The sequence below is a fragment of the Pagrus pagrus genome (assembly GCF_965226575.1).
Source record: "Pagrus pagrus genome assembly, chromosome: 24".
Classification (NCBI taxonomy): Eukaryota; Metazoa; Chordata; class Actinopteri; order Spariformes; family Sparidae; genus Pagrus; species Pagrus pagrus.
The window spans coordinates 14,452,013-14,469,460 of NC_140206.1; the positions used below are offsets into that span (position 1 = coordinate 14,452,013).

The following is a 17,448-nucleotide window of genomic DNA, read 5'->3' on the forward strand; positions in this document are numbered from 1 at the left end:
GGAACATGTCACGATTTCATATCTGTTTGCACCACTTTCTTATTTTCTGCAACATTCTCCAATTTTTGACTTCAAAGTCTTCACATTAACCGTCACTAAATGTATAATTGGAAGGTAGACACCACATTAAACTCACTTTATGTGGCTCATTGTAAATTCTCTTTGTGTGCGTCTCTTCAGTGTTGCTCGCAAGAGAAGGGGCCCCTTAAAGCACATCAAGTTTGGAACCAACATCGACGTGTCGGACGAAAGGAAGTAAGTTTGGATCACATCACACCACCTCATCTGCCTTGTCTTAAAACTGATCTTACAATGACTGATATAATGTCCTCTCCACCCTCCACCAGGTGGAAACAGCAACTCCAGGAGCTCAGTAAACTACCAGCCTTCGCCCGAGTTGTGTCTGCCGGCAACCTGCTCAGCCACGTGGGCCACACCATCCTGGGTATGAACACCGTTCAGCTCTACATGAAGGTCCCTGGGAGCAGGATACCAGGTAAATACACACACACACACACACACACACACACACATACTCGATGCTTTCTTTCTGGGACAAATGATAACAACACTTTCTTTATTCTGTAAGTTGTGCATCAGTTTTGATTTGTGGATTTGTGTCTCCAGGTCACCAAGAACACAATAACTTCTGCGCCGTCAACATCAACATCGGACCAGGAGACTGTGAATGGTTTGCAGTACCGGAGCCCTACTGGGGAGTGATGAGCAACTTCTGTGAAAAGTAAGATAGACCGGACGAGGCTCTAAGGACACAAGGTGTGACGTATAAAGCTGCTCGAATCCAATAAAAATGACTTGACTCTCCTTTCAATTCCTCACCTCCAGGAACAACATCAACTTCCTGATGGGCTCGTGGTGGCCCAACCTGGAGGACCTGTACGAGGCCGACGTGCCCGTCTACCGGTTCATCCAGCGTCCAGGCGACCTGGTGTGGCTCAACACCGGCACCGTCCACTGGGTGCAGGCCATCGGCTGGTGCAACAACATTGCCTGGAACGTTGGACCTCTCACCGGTATGCAGGGGATTGTGGGATATGGGTAATATTGGTGGTAGTCATGCATCTAGAGGGTGGTTTGTTATGGCTTTTTATAGTTATGAAGATGGGTACACCGTGGTCATAAAGGGATAGACGTGGTCAGCAACCATGCTCCAGTTATGGTGAGCTTGTGCCAGTTCTGGCCTCAGTTTCCTGTTTTTAGCTGACAGGAGCTGTGCACGGTGTGGTCTTCTGCAGCTGCAGCCCATCTGCTTCAAGGTTAAAATCGTTGCGTGTTTAGAGATGCTTCTGCGTACCTCGGTTATAACGTGCGGTTATTTGAATTACTGCCGCCTCTCTGTCAGCTCGAACCAATCTGACTGAAGGCATTTGCTTGCATATCACCTTTACTATATCGCATACCTAAACGTGTTCAGTTGCCACTTCAGGATTGTCAGATGAGGTGTTTGTGTTAATGAGCAGTCGAACAGGTGTGTCTAATAAAGTGGCTGAGTGTAGATGTACCTAACGAGTCAGCGGGAGCTCGCAACGTCGTCTGGCAGGAATTATTTTTGATATGGTGACCTTTACCGTGATGTTTGAAATGCTTTTTAGCTGATTAGTGACCTTTTTAGCTGATAGCTGAGCTGATTGCAGCAGGTTTTATTTCCTGTCAGCAACAGATGCATTTTAGATGTTTTTTCTCGTCTGCACGATGGAACAAACACGCTTCCATTTGTCAACTTAATGGCCTGTGCAACAGTTTTTATGCTGTACAGGCCATTGTACATTTTTTTGTGTCCTTTTTTTTTTTGTACGATCGACATCATTCACTGCATATAAGCATCATCTGGATTCTTGTGTTCATGTCGAGTAAAGTAATATTTTACTACTGCCTTTTTTTTTTAGCCCACCAGTACAAGCTGGCTGTGGAGCGTTACGAATGGAATAAGCTCCAGAGCGTCAAGTCCATGGTTCCCATGGTGCACCTCTCCTGGAACATGGCACGCAACATCAAAGTGTCCGACCACAAGCTGTTCGAGATGATCAAGTGAGTCCCAGAATCCTTCACTTTCAACTCCCAGCAGTTTGTTTGTATTACACGCTCGACTTGAAGTCTTTGGCACAAGCTAGATTATATATTTTTATATCTGACACGTGTCGTCTTGTCTCAGGTACTGCTTGCTGCGGACATTGAAGCAGTGCCAGTGGGTGAAGGAGGCTTTGGCGTCAGCCGGCAAGGAAACGGTGCTGAGGCCGAGGACCAGGGACGAGCCGGCCCACTACTGCACCATCTGTGAGGTCAGTAAGCGCACAGGGAACATCTCAGTAACAGAGGTGTGAAATTTAACAGGATTTCACATTTGTGGGCAAGCAGTTAACACTTCTAGTATTTAAGAAAAAAAATTGTCTCACCATGTGCGTAACTGCTCACATCCTGAATGATACTTGCACCGTACATGCTGGATTACAACCAAATGCATTCGTCCCCTGATTGTGTGTCTCTGCTGGTCTGAATCTGATCATTTTTGCTTCAGTTGTGTTGTTGTAATGTCTTTCGATACATGTGTGCACATAATTCACTCAAGTATCCGTAACTATGGACCCTGAGACATTTGTGTTGCCTTGTCGTAACTTCCTTAAATCTAGCGTATCCACATATTGTCGCAAAAAACTCAAATCATTTGTGAATGCAACATACACAAATGCACATGAACCGTATAGCAGATGTCAGTTCTTGAGTCGTTTGTGCTACAATTGTGCGATGTTGGACAGGGTGTTATCAGTCGGTTTGTTGACATCGAATTAAAGGCCGACTCAGTCTTTGTTTGAGCTAATTAACGGGTGTGCTAATGGCTTTATTTGAATGCAGGGCTTTCGGCTGTTTAGCAGAAATGTGTCCATATCCCATTAAATGTCTGCTGTCACTGTGTCTCAGCAATTGTTCTATTATACACCGTCTGTGAAGCAGCTCCAGGATTTGTCTCTACATGACATCATCACTGCAGCCTCTGTTGTTCAACTTCAGTCAGACTCGCGAATCTAATCTCAGAGATGCAATATAATAGAAAAGACAAGGAGATTCAAGTCATTCAAACAGTTTGCGCTGCCTGTCGTATTTATACGTGTGTGTGTGCTGTGCAGGTGGAGGTGTTCAACCTGCTCTTTGTGCGCCGCGAGCTCCTGTCCAAGAAGCAGTACGTGGTCCACTGCCAGGACTGTGCCAGGAAAGGCAGCGCCACACTGGACGACTTTGTGGTGCTGGAGCAGCACAGGATGGACGACATGATGCAGGTCTATGACCAGTTCACATTAGTAAGTCACCAGACGGTGGGAGAGGTGGACTCGAGGCGCTCCGTCTCTTCTTTCAGACTAAAAGAGAATTCTAGTACATTTGTTTGAATCGGCGGGACGAATGAAAAATGTTCAGCGATTCTAAATAAAATACGACAGTGTTGAACGAAGTCACGCTAGAGAGTGCTGACAGTCTTCAGGTTTCATTCCAACCAACCATAAACTAGTATGAATCAGTTCACTCAACTTGTGCTTTTTTATTTTCGAGGTTTAAAAAAGTGACTGTTTGCTGTTAATGCCACCAGGTTTCCAATCACTGCTTTTAAATCACCTTCACATTTCACCTCAAACAACGAGCTACGGATGTTGTGTAATAAAAGAAGTTCATAAGGTGACTGGTGCTGGGTGTGGTTCCTCTCAATGCTACATCAATACAGACATTCTGATCTAACCAGCTTGAAGCTAGATGTTTATTGAAAAGCCTGAAACGACGCTGCTTTTCTGTCTGTGGTACATCAGCATGTCGACTTCAAAACCTGACGCGACTAATTCCCGTGTGTCGTCTTCCTCCCCAGGCCCCTCCTCTTCATTCATCTTCATCTTGACATTAGGTGACACCCCTTTTTCTTCTTCTGCTGGGGAGCCATGACGCCCATTCACAGGAACTTGTATTAAGATGAAAACAAAACAAAAAACAGAACAAACATCTACATACGCGGACCATTTCTGATATTCAGGAAAGCCAAGGCCGTCTCCCCACCCCTCACCACATGGCTGGTCTCCATAGCGACGGCTGGAGGCTGAGGCGGCCGAGTGTGTCTGTCTATGCAACCTGTTTTGAAGTGCTGGAGCCTTGCCCTTCCAGGGGGGGGCGCCATCGAGCTCGCTAACAGGACTTCTTTTTTTCTCTCCTTTCCCTCCCAGCCCCCTCTAAGTGACAATGGTTCCGCCCTGTTTTAATGGAGGACTTAATCAAAAACGGTTGGGAACAGAGGGAGGAGTGGGATTCTTAATGCGTGATAAAAATGTTTTGTAGATACTTGTTAACTGTCACAACTGGCAACACCACCCGTAAAAGACTACTGACTTGACAACCTTTCTCTCTCTCTCTCTCCCCTCTTTCCCTCTCCCTTTTTTTCTTTTTCTATTCTGGCAACAGGATGAAAACGTTGGCTTTTATTTCTAGAAGTTCCCCCAAACTCTTCTTCTGATTTCCTTCTAAGGAGCACTAGCCTAACTGGTCTTTTTTCTATGGTAGATAGTAATTTTAAGACTCTTTCGACAGCAAAATCTCCAAAAAAATTTGTAATGTGAAGAGTTTAGGTGATTATCTCTCTCTTTTCTTTTGCTTTCTTTCTTTTTTTTTTTTTTTACATTAGGTTTTATCTTTGTCTCGTTCTTTTCAAAACTATGACGTTTTGTTTGTTTCTTAGTTAAAAAAAAAAATGGAAAAAATTTAGAAAAAAAAAACTTACTAGCCAAGTCACAAAGAGAATGGGTTGCACATAGACTTATGGAAAAAAGTTTAATTTGTGATTATTATTTTTTTTGTTGCGTTTTGTTTCTAATCTTGATGTAAATTTACACTATTTATAAATACATATTTATTGCTTGAAAATATTTGTTGATGGAATGCTGTTATTTTTTCCAGAGTACCTGCCATTAAATTTGAAGGAGTTTTGTCATTTTAACACGACTCCTCTTACATTTTCTATATATAAATAAAATTGCTTAGCAAGCATTGTACAGAAAACGGACATTTAAAATTGTTTTATTGTTTGAAGAATGTTTTATGATGAGTCAATAAACACAAAGTTGTCAAATTATCCATGCTTTTTTGGTTCCTCAAACACACCACAACACTTTCATATATTCATTTCATTTATCATTTACAGTCAAATGGGAAAAACAATAGAAACACTTGCATATATTTCAGATAGACATTGATGTGTGTGAGTACAGGTCTGAAACCCAGCAGACAATGTAGCTGTAGACTGACACACACAGAATCCTACACTGTATGCCAGGTCCAGAACTTACCCCGAATCTCAAAAACATCATTTTTATTTAAAAAATAAAACATCTGTCATCCAAACTACCCATGCAGTCTAGGATTAACTCTGCTGAAGGCTTTTCTCTTCACAGCGGGTGCGCTTTTGAGACATTTCTTTGACATTTTAAAGCCGCGTGGCACAAAAGATCACAAGCAGAGGGTGTGAACTACACAGGGAAAACCCCATTAGAGAATAACACACTCATCTTTATGTAAAGTAATAAGTAATCAAAGTATTATAGAATCCAGTCATACAGTCGGCCTTTATGTCATCGTCATGTATCCTGAATAACATGTCCGCCAGCAGAGACCCAGTAGCCAGATGTAGCTGCTGCCAGCCCCACAGGATCTACACTGACTACTGAGCAACCGCTGGGCGCCCTGTGGGTCCGCTGCTCCGATTTGGAGCCAAAATGGCTGCTGCATTTCAGCCAAGACGGGAAATGATGAGAAAGGATAACGACGTCAAGCGGAGGGAATGTGACAAAAAAGCCGGTTCCCTGGGGTATCAGATGTGTCATCAGCGCCGGCTGATGGGATGTAGGTGAGGATATGACTCAGAATATTGTGCAATACACAGCCATGAAAATCCTTTAAAAAAAGACGACATTGACGTTTTCCCACCTGCACCTTCGTCCGTGAACACTCCGCCAATCAACATGTATGATGAGGTTGTCTGCTGGACTTTCATATAAGTCACTTATGCAAGTCAACCTGTTAAAACCCTCTGTGTGAGGATGTACATTGAGATCTCCACATCAGTCTGTTCCCATGTGACGATATGCTGTTGTCTGTTTCCCTGCACGAGCTGAATTGAATCACAACCTATAGATACACCGTCAAGTAGACATTACTTACATCAAAAGGGCTCGTACACCATAAACCTTGGGCAAAACTTGTGTTAAAGATGGATTTTAAAAGTATTTTGTCCTAGAATAACTGCTAACATGTTAATTACATGCAAGATGGAGGTGATTTTGTAGCTTCAGGTACAGGTGGAGGTGCGTGTAGCAAAAGGAGCTAAACTGCCGTACAGTCCCTCTGCTCCCGGGCTGAAACCAAGATGGCCGCCCGAGCCCGGCTGTTGCGGCGTCCATTTTGACTGCCGCAGATGGACGCTGGAGAGGACTTTCCACCGCTTTCCCGCCGGCGTGCCCATCTGCTGTTCCGAGTCTGACGGGGGGTCCTGAAAAACACAGAGATGCTGGGATGAGAACCACTTTTTTGTGAAACTGCACACGAGACAACGAGACGGCTGAGTTTCCCCCCACGGGAAATTAAGAATCCAACATTTTATACTCAACGTTCGAATGCATTTAAAAGCAACAGCAATAAGAGCTGAGTTATCTGGTGGTCCAAGCGCAGCGCTGATATGTACTTTTACTGCTGTTGTAATGCCTCTCTGGAACATTTTGACTCTCTACCCACAGCTCTCACTGTGGCGGAGGCACACAGGAACAAAACCAAGTGTGGGCTGAAAAATCGTGATTCGAGGAAACAAGATGGGAGTTTTAGAGCAGGAAGTCTTCATCAGTTAAGAAGATGAAGACTTCCTGTTGGCTGTCTGAAACGACAAAGGCAGGAAACCTAAGACTTTTGTGATAGAGTGACAGTAGCGTTATATGTAAAGAGAGGAGGGGGAGTGTGTGGGGGGGTGCAGGTTTTGAAAAAGACTGAAAATAAAGGGCCAGTTTTGCACTTTTACCGAACATCCTGCGCGCTCAAGTGTTGCCGCAACACACAGAACCGTCTCCTGACAAAAATCTGACATCACACGAGGAAGTTGGAAACGGTCCTTTAACTCTCCTCTCCCTATATCTTCCACCTATATCCTCTGAGATCTGGCAGCGATCCAGCAGAGAGGTATGTGAACTCTGCTTGGCCCGGACCACCGACTACCCCCCCTCGCCTCCAATCCAGACCGCCTAACAATGTCTCCCTGTGTCGCAGCGTGGAAAGAAAAAAAAAAAAAAGGGGGGGGGGAGAAAGAGCAAGAGAGAAGGAGTTAAACCAGCAGTGTGATCAATGCTCTCCCTCCCTCCTCCCCCCCATCCTCATCCTTCTTCCCCCTCCTCTCCTTCCTTCCTGTTCCCTCCATCTCTGCCCCTGCCCCGCTCTGGCGTTTCCGCCTTTGTGAGAAGACAGACAGGTGGCCCTGACTGCTAATTTTAAACCGGTTCTGATTGTCTGCCCGCGTTTTCCCACAGCTATGTATAGACGGCTGCAATAAAGCAAGTAGGTCAGCGTGTGAGGCTCGCACGCAAACACACACACCTACACACGCGCACACACACACACACACACACCCCACAGACCCTGACCTCTAAAAAAAAATGTCTGACTCGTCCATTCATTCGCTCCCGCCTCTGCTGCAAACGATCCTCCCCGATTGGCTGTCGCTCGCAGCCAATGGCGGAGCTTCCTGCTGCCCATTCATAAAAGCCAGGGTCATTGAGAATAATGGCGCTGCTCAAAGAGGAGGGCTGCACCCACTTTTTAATTGACATTAATTAGCAGTGAATTTATGTCACATTGATATACATTAAAGGAACAGAACAAACTAATGTTTGGTGGCTTTATTGCTAATATTTATGCATATTGGTGGTGTAATTTAAACTGAACCTGTAGTAACGTTGCTCACTGTCAGTTATTTACCTGGAGCTGCAAATCTGAATCTGTCTCAAAATCTCATCCTAAATTAGCTCAATTTTAACTGAAATTCAATCCCTTACATTCAAAGTTTTAAAGGGGCACTGTGTGAACATTTTTATTTTTCCATAATTGAATCAACAAGCTGTTCTCAGAGGAAAATGAGGTCTCCAGGGTCTGTTTACTCTGTTTATTCAGTCATGAAAACAAAGAGTTTGTTTATTTAGGCTTAATGAAGATCTTTTTTCTACTGATTAAAAAGAAAAAAGTACATAGTGCACCTTTAACCACCGAGACACAGCATTCCTGTGTGTTTAATGAGTAATGAAGCGAGGGCCACTCAGGCTGTGATAATCTCCCCTTTTCTTGTCCTGTCAGGCTATCGGGCTCTCTCTCCCTCTCTCCCAGGTTCCACTGAAAAGCGCCAACACTCGCGCCTGGGATCCGCTCCGGTGTCTGTTCTTTCCGCTGTAATTACCACCCCTGTAAGGTTTCTGACCCGTTTCAGTGTTGAGTTACATGTTTATATATAGAAACGTGTGGCCGTGTCAAAATGACTCACTAATACGGAGCCTAATGTGTGACATCCAGAGCACGGACATGTAGTTAGGCGGGGGACGCTCATTCGTGCGAGCTGAATAGACTCTTTTATGATAACTTGATGAAATGTCCCCGTTGAATAAAGAATCCTGACCGCTGATTATTCATGGTAATCTCGCTACGCTAGTGCTAGGGAGGCGAATAATAAATCACCATGTTGTCTTTGTAAGGTAAGAACACTTATTTCAGTATTTTATGTAACATTAGACTATGTCTTTATGACTAAAGCAAAGATTAAAGGACAAGTCCACACAATTCAGTCATTATCTACTCACCCCCATGCCGATGGACAAAACATTTCAGGAGCTTCACAGCAAAACAGCGCGGCAGCATTCTCCTAAACAACTGAAGTCGATGGGGGCTCGTTTTAAAATGTGAAAAAAAAAAAAAAAAGATGAAATGGGTCTGTACAGCTCATCTGGTGTGATCCAAGTCTCCAGAAGCCCTCAGATCCCAAATTAATTAGAAAAGATGTTATTTAAACCCTTTAAGTCGCGATCTGCTGTGTAGCTGCCGAGCTAACGAGGTTAGCGCACACCACATCCGAAGTGCGTCCACGAGCGTGACGTCTTTTCAAATTCATTGGGTCCTCAGGGCGTCTGGAGGCTTGGACAAGCTGTGTGGAGCTATTTGTTAGGGTGTTTTTGGAAGTCCCCATCTACTTCAGTTGTTTAGGAGAATGCTGCAGCTCTGTTTTGCTGTGGAGCTCCAGAAATGTTCGGCCGAACCACGAAACTTCATCCGAATTTCGATAATGTCTAAACTGCTTCATCGCGTATGTTGTGTGATCAGATCTGATTGACAGCTTACAAGCAACCCCATAACGGTCATCACGCGTCGATTCGGATGTCGCTAAAAATCGTGATCGGTTCAGGCTGGACTGGGACGTCGTGATTTTCCAAAGAAGGCCCGCCCACGTCAAACCAGTGCAAAAAAACCCCCACATATACAGAAATCTGTCGTGTGAAATCATCCAAACTGCTCCGTCTTTGACAGAAAATTGTGTTTTTACACATCTCATAATAAGAAGCCGATAGAGAGATTTGTTTGTTAGGTCCTTTAACACTGCTTAAAATTTAGATTGCGGAGGAAGAGGCCACCTCAGCAGAGGAAAAGGAGTGGTGGTGCAAAACTCTCGCTCTCACTCTGCTGTTGCTCTTTCCCCCTCCGGCTGTGGAAAGGCATTCTGGGAAACACAGGACATAACTAACTCACATATGAGGCAAAAAACATACACTTCTTCACAAAAATACTCCCTGGAATGTGCGTTAAATAAGGGACTGATTATAAGTGACTATCGTATAATAAAGATATTTTATTTAAAGAAAAACGCTTCATTTATTTGTACGTTCTTGATAATTTGGGGATGAATGCAAAATAAATCCCCTCAACAATAAACTGACGCCTCAGTCGAACGAGGCGTGTTTGCGATGGGCTATCCAAGATAACAAAAAAAAAAAGAGAGGTGCTACCCATTGCTATGGAAACGGAGAGTAATTAGCACAGAGTGCTGTTCAGAGAAAGGAGAGAGTGAGAGGGAGCATGATTTTGTGTGTGTGTGTGTGGGATGTTGGCCTGCTTTCAGGAGATGAGCAATGAGAGGAGGAAGAGGAGGAGATGAAGTAACAGCGGCCCTCCGTGCAGATTTCAGGTAGAGCCGGGACAATTATTTCCTCGGTGCTGACTCAATTCTCTCGATTGAATTTGATGGGGGGAGAAATTTGCACTTTCGCTGGAGGACACAGTCCGACAGATTTTCGCTCAGCGCTGCTCCGCTCAGCCTCGCTGAATGTTTAAACAGGGACTGTAACCGGAAAGCTGGGTTCAGCTGTTGATCTGGCTCACGCTGCTACAGTCCCCCATGTGCCACGGATGTGTCCGTCCATCTGTTGGTCATGTGACGGTGGTTTACACTGATTCGATTTTTGACGAAAGCTGGAAACAGGAAACATCTTCATATCGCTTTCCAGAATTTGAACAAAGGCCGTACGACTAAACAAGACGTGTAGATGTTTAAAATTTAAAGCATGTAAGCAGAAGTTAGGATGGGACGTCATAAAAGGACAGTGTAGAGCAGTGGGGGTATCAGCTGGGGAGTGAGAAGCATTGATATTTCATGAAGATGTTACTGATGATTTTCTGTGTTTTCAGGACGTAAAATGTGAGCAAGCCACTTTTATTCAGTATCACAAAAAGGAGTCCGAGGCGAGCTAAAAGGGAGGATGGATCGATGAACAGTTCAACCTCGCCGGTACAGTTTAGATAAAACTGGGAGCAGTGATGCATCTTGTCACTGATTGGCCCTCGGCTCGCTTGCATCATTCATGGAGGATGACTTGATCGTTGTATAATCTTCATTTCTGAACTTTTTCTTTTTTTTTCTTTAATAAAATGACTCAGCGTGATGCTGTTTACCACAAACACCCCGCTTCAAATCCATTCATTTCCGCCTGTTTGTGCAGCGAGCCACCGGCGGCCCCTGAGCCGAGGGTTCAGCGCCTGAAAGTGAACTTTGCTCCGGGATTCGCCCCCTCGTGCAGCTGCTCCGTCCCCTTGCTTTAGTCGACAGCAAATCCGAATGCAAAAACTCTCTTTAATTAGACAATATTTAGTGCATTTTCACACAGCAGACTCCACAGACACGCACACTCAAAACACCCACGCAGTTGGCACACAATTTGCGGCTGTTCTTCAAGCTTTTTCGAAACAGCCCCTCAATCACTCTCCTCTCTGAAAACAGCTAATGGCAGCCGGGAGCCCACGGGCGCGTATATGCTAAGAACAATTATGCAGATGTGTGCTGAAACCACTTTGGTGGCATAATCCAACAATCAGTCCATTATAGTAATTGTCATTAGCGAGTGGGCGATTACAGTTTTTTCGACAGACGCCAAAGAACAGGCAGAGCTCCACTGGTTTTATGCAAATCTGGCAAGCCCCATTTAATATGTCAGATGTAATGTCGGCGTATTTCTCAAGTTAACGTCAAACTAAAGACTGCGTGTGCATATGTGTGTGTCGCCACCTCAGCCTTTACAGGTGGGTGCTGTCAGCAGTGAAAGGAATTTGATGGAAATAATGAAATAAATTCAGGTTTTTAAGGGACCGTACACAAATTAATAGACAGGACGTGGGGGGAAGAAGAGTGGGAGGTTTTTTTTTCTTTTTTAGGGAGCTGTCTTGAATTTTTCCATGATCTTTACGTTTATTTTATTTCAGTCTCTTCTTTTGCAAGTTGCTCTTTTAAAGACATTTTTTGAATAGTTGAAGCCAAATAGCTACGTCGCAGACATGCCAAGTCTGTCATGTCTGACACATGTGAGTCATTGATCGTAAACGTGCATTTCATGAGTCCGTAACAGGTGTCACTATGTGTCATGTTTGTGAAGTAGTAGGCTAAACATGGATCTTTGTAGTTAGCAAGGACAGAACATTCCCTCACTAACGAGCACCTTTTTTCGCTAGCTAGCATAGTCTTAATTTAAGTCTTTAACAGAGCTACAGTCAAGCTAAACGTATTGAGCTAGCCTAAATGGAGAGCTGCTGGGACGCTCGGTAAACGGAAAGCAACATTTGTCACGTTCAACATAATTTCCGCTAATATTGCTAACATTGTATAATCGCTAATACCCTGTGTGATTTAGGCCTATGTAAAGGGGCAATGTGTAAAAATGTAGATGTAAACATTTGAAAATGAACTAAAATCATGAACATAATGTGAAGAAATAACAGTTTTGACATTATGACGTCATTTATTGTGTTGCTGAGAAGTTGGCCTGCTAACCAGCTAGCACCAGCCCGTTCCACTCCAAAGCTTCTGTGCTAGCTGTGTCAACACCATCCCACATCTGGTCCCCGAGCTCCCAGTCCGGACCGCTAGCTGTACGGCTAACTGAGCTAACCAGCTAACGGCAGCTAATAATTACTCTGGTGGTATGTCGCATCTTATTTGCTTCGAGTATGAATACGACGGGTGGCTAATTCTTACATATTGCGCCTTTAACAAATACATGTTTTCTATGTAGAAGGGAGTGCCTGAACCAAACATTACGAACCTCTTGTTTTATAAAGGTTCCTCCCCCCTTCCCACCCTAGTAATTTCCATACAGTCCCTAATTAATTTGAAACAGAGATTGACAAGCATAGCCTGTTCTGAATTAACAGCAGATAGATAGATGTCTTGGGTTCTGTATACATTAGTGTTTATAATGGTAGTCAGCTGCTGTTTTTGTTCTCTCTTGTATCAGTATTTGTTATAATTGGGACTTGTAGTTTTTTTCCCTCTGTTGTCTGTGTATCATCCTCGTTAGTGCTGGGGTCAACTGACCACTTTGTCCAGTTGTGAGGCATCAGCTGGGAGATTATGAGTGTCATGTGAGGAGGCAACATGTCAGCAGCTCCAATAATGTGGTTAACTTAAAGAGGAAGGCGAGGAATGTATCCTAAACTCAACCCCGGCCCTCCTCCTCCTCCTCCTCCTCCTCCCCTTCAGTCATGGGTTCTCCGCTGGGTAATCGCATACCAAAAACACAAGAATTTCCCCCTCGCTCCTCTCCAGGCGGGGGCTACCACCACCACCACCACCCTCCCACCCTGCAGCGTCAATACGGCGGGGTTTAGCAGGAGCACACCGGAAACTGTGCAAGTTTTTGCATCCAAAGTAAAAGCATGTAGTTCTTGTGAAAATTAAAGACTAGAAACAAGACTTCAAATGTGTTTTGTGGCCTAAAATGTATTAAATATTGAACAGGTAGGCCACGAGATTACTGACTTTTGACATGCCTGATGGTGAAATTATATTAAAACATGTCATGGCATATATTAGCTGACATATTAGACCTGAAGAGATTAGTTGGTCAGTTGCGAGTTGATCGACAGAAAACTGACGGTTTGTTATCGTGACAGTCGATTAACCTGATTTTTCGAACAAAAGTGACAAATATTACCCAGCTACAGCTTTACAGAGAGGATCTGTTGTTTTATGGTCATGTTTCTGTATATTCGTTATTCCTAGGTTCTGGATTGTTCATCAGAAAACACATTGTTTGGATTTGGTGAATATTAACCTGCATTTTCTGCTATTTATTTAATTTGTTTGCCATTTTTTTACCAGCACATTTATCGATAATACAAAAAAAAACCCTCAAAGATAATTCAGTATGCTCTTGATTGAAAAAATAATGACAAAATATTCTCAACATCATTGGCTTTGTGACAATAGCCTGCCAATACAATCTCAGTTTCCCTGGTTTGCGTCACCCTATGCAAGTCTAACGACCCTTATTGTGAAATACGCAACCGGAAGCGTCCGCGTGACTGCCGCTCGCTTGCCGCTGGTGGCAGCGGTTCAGAGAGTGGCTTTGAGAGCGGTTCCCAAACTGCTCTTAATGTGAAAAATACAGAGAAAACGCCGGGCGCATTCCTGAGACCCAGAGACATCCATGCCCGACCGTGACAGACAGAGCTTGTGTGTGCGTGCGTGCGTACATGTGCGCGTAATCGTGTGCGTGTGCATCTGTGTGTGTGCGTGCGCGCAAACCGTGCGTCTCTGCGGGGGTGGAGAGCTTGGAGACCACACACTTTGCGCATTGCCTCCCCCCCAACACACACACACACACACACACACACACACGGGACCGAGCAGCACGCTTGGATCTCAAAGTAACGAAACATTAAAGTTGTGGAAAAAGAAAAACACAAGTGGTTGTTGAACAACGCTGTAGATGTGGCCGTGGGTTAGGAAAAGACGACAGTTTTGGTGCGTGAAAATCCCATTTTTAACCAAGCGGGGAGAGTGAAATGTGCTCCCTGGAGGAGCCCCGCATGGCCAAAGCAAAGCACAACTGAGATGATGAGGTGGACTTTGGCCAAACGAGCCTTTAGCAGTAACACGGTGTTGAATAAAAGCACAATACCGAATTGTTTTCACGTTTTTTTTTTTACAGTCCGATCATGCGCCGCGTTGCGCAATCTGCATGGAGAGGCTGCGATCGGCGGAACGGTGCCGACGAGCGAGAAAAAGTCTGTTAAACTTCCCTTTTTCCAACACGGACAACCACAACACCGACACACCGAGGCTGGAGAACGTTGTTATTCCCCTCCGGGAGATAAAGCGCCGTAAGAGAAAACTGGCTCCACTTACCGTGGCTGCGTCTGCTGGCCGCATGTCCCCATGAGAGAGCTGTGCGTGTGTGTGCGTGCGTGTGTGTGTGTGCTGTGTGTACAGAAGACGCATACCGATACTAGAGGTCGGAAGCGCAGCGCGACACGTCAACGCGTGTTTGCCTCCATATCATAAGGGGGATTCTTCAGCTGCTGCCTGGCTCGGCGGTGCACAAGCTGGGGTCCGGGGACCTCCGGGGGGGACAGAGCGAGGAGCGTAACGAGCCACAAGTGGATGTGGTTTAAAGTGATGGAGAGGAGATCACTGCGTGTCATTAGCTGCTGTTTACGCCCGAGCTTCCAATGAAATGGAAGGTACAGATTGGGGGATTGATTGGCAGGATATGTGATCGATCAGGGCAGGAAAGTTAAGTGGAGGAAATCAGACCTTTGTGCTGGATTCAGTTGTTTTTTTAAACGTTTAAATGTAACTTTCAAATTATTTTAGGTGGGTTTTTTTGGCATTGTATTTGGTTTACTTGCAAATACGTCATGATTTTGAGCTGAATAGCACCTTTTTTTTTTACAGCAACATGCGTTTCTGATTGGTGCATATTACTATTTTGTACTCGCACGTGTTTATTGGCCATTCTGCAAAAGCCCAGCCAATCAGAAACAGGCGGCGGAAACACATTGTTGGACATATTCTCACTATTGTTTCAAAAACAGAAATGCAGAAAAGAATCTCTCGTTTTTTTTTTTATGGAAAGAATTCCTTAAATCGTGTGAAATTCAGATGGAGTTCTGAATGGTCGTCTCTCAGGGTCAATCTGATGGTTCAGTGCTTCACCTCCCTGGTTAAAACACTGACTGCATCACCACTGACTGCAGCTGTAGCAGTATTATATTCAACATTCAGTGCTGCGCTTCTAAAAAAGAGAAATATTCTCACAGGAGGTACATGAATACCGTAAAGTACATGTTTGGTCATCGAAGTTGAGATTTGGTTGCTGCAGCAACACTACAGGAATTTCTTTTGTCCAGTCTGAGGGTCTTTTTCTTGTTTAAATTGCCTGCAGCAGAAGCAATATGTACAACATCCCATATGGTGATTTATTTGGGATGAGTGGATGTGATGGAACAATGCAAAGCACCGGTCAGTCCGGCAGTCCCTCCCGCCACACCACACCACACCTGACATCTCATAGAAAACACCGAAAACGCCAACAACACGCACAAACAAGCACGAGAAGCGACATCTGGGGAGTATCACTCTTCTTCTCCCTCGCAGGCGACAACTTGAAAACGCAAGCAAGTCTGTGTGTGATTTTTTTTTTTTTTTCCCACCCTAACACCTCACACACACACACACACACACTGACAGATACACACAGTCTGAATGAATCCTGCAGCAGCAGCAGCAGCAGCAGCAGCAGTGGCGGCAGCCCCGGAGCGCGCTGCTGTTTTTAATTGAACAGATAACAGACTGAATGGTTTTGTCTGCAGTGGAAAGGAAGCCTGGAAGTACTCCTCCTGCCGCTGCCTGCTGCACTGTGGAGACAGACGCCTGGCATCCCCCCTCTCTCTCTCTCTGCAGTGGCTCAACAGCGAAGCATGGGCAGCACGAGACACAGACAGGCATACAAATAGGCTTAATGTGCACATACATGGCACGACAGAGACAGAGAAACATCAAGTGCTTACCAGCAGGCTTCCTCCAGACTGTTAAAACCCAGGGCAACCCCCAGACGCCGTGATCTGCCTCCCTATGTCTCCCCTCACCCTCGTCTCTATCTCCTCACACACTTTGCTTCCTGTCTTTTCTTTCTACCTTTCCCTTCCCTTCTCCTCCTCTCCTCTATCTCTGCTGTATCCTACAGGACCCCAGCATCCTCCTCTCCTCTCCATCCATCCCTCTCTCTGCTCTCCACCAGTCTCTACACTGATCTTTTAAGTCTACCAACCTCTCCACTGATCAATGGACAGCCGGTGAAAGCAAGCGCTGCTGCCTCCACCTCCCCCGGCTTTGGTGTGTGTGTGTGTGTGTGTGTGTGTGTGTGTGTGTTTCACTGCGAGGAGAGGAGGCTTCCAACCCACACACCACTCTCCAGAGCTCTCAGCCTCCACAGTGCTTCATCAGTTGACCACTCCACACCCCTACGCATCAATTGTGTGCATGCGTGTGCACGCCTACACACACGGTAGGGCCATTAAAAGCAAAAAAAAAAAAAAAAAGCCCACATTTCGGTGTCACCTGAAGTTAATTTTTTTTGAGGGGCACGTCTTAAGAAGGGCAGCAAAGCGTCCTCAGCGAAGAGCTCTGAACACCTGTGACTCATCTCGATTCTCGCAGAGTAGCTCGTAATGGCAGTAGTTACAGCTATTATATGCATAAGAAGGTGGCTTAGCAGGAGAATAGGCACCTAGAGGCCATCCGGCAACTTTGATGAACACATTTTCCTGTTGCGGAGCCATAAGCGTAACAGAAATGCTCCTTTTTTTGTACAAAATGACACCGAAATCCACATTTTTACACCCTTTAGACGACTTTGTAGAGATTAGCGATAACAGATGAGGGAAACAGGTTTGGTACGGCGCTGCGTTCAGCAGCTAAAGCTCATTTTGAATTTGAGAATCGCGAGCAACCTGCACTGCAACAGCGTTATAAATAGTGATCTAAATTCATCCTGTACTGCCTGCTGTGTGAGGCGGAGAAGCCATCAGAAGAGAATAAATGCAGGCGATTCAACG

At 45.0% G+C, this 17,448-nt stretch overlaps 1 protein-coding gene and 1 long non-coding RNA gene across 3 annotated transcripts in view; one reads left to right on the plus strand and one right to left on the minus strand.

Moving 5' to 3' along the window:
• The window catches only part of LOC311253208 (lysine-specific demethylase 6A-like), a gene marked incomplete at its 5' end in the record, with an annotated part of 32,975 nt that extends 27,856 nt beyond the window's left edge, over positions 1–5,119 (plus strand). For both annotated transcript variants that reach the window (XM_084347010.1, XM_084347011.1), the window contains 8 exons: positions 181–255; positions 348–496; positions 628–742; positions 847–1,034; positions 1,908–2,049; positions 2,174–2,300; positions 3,144–3,314; positions 3,869–5,119. In XM_084347010.1, coding sequence (XP_084203136.1) covers positions 181–255; positions 348–496; positions 628–742; positions 847–1,034; positions 1,908–2,049; positions 2,174–2,300; positions 3,144–3,314; positions 3,869–3,898 — 997 coding nt within the window. In that variant the 3' untranslated portion in view covers positions 3,899–5,119. The remainder of the gene's footprint in view (positions 1–180; positions 256–347; positions 497–627; positions 743–846; positions 1,035–1,907; positions 2,050–2,173; positions 2,301–3,143; positions 3,315–3,868) is intronic.
• LOC311253210 lies at positions 5,049–16,647 on the minus strand. Its single transcript, XR_014621645.1, has 2 exons — positions 16,402–16,647; positions 5,049–6,532 (listed from the first exon to the last, which is right to left on the minus strand). It is a non-coding gene; the product is annotated as an uncharacterized lncRNA (long non-coding RNA).
• Between the last annotated feature and the right edge of the window lie 801 nt (positions 16,648–17,448).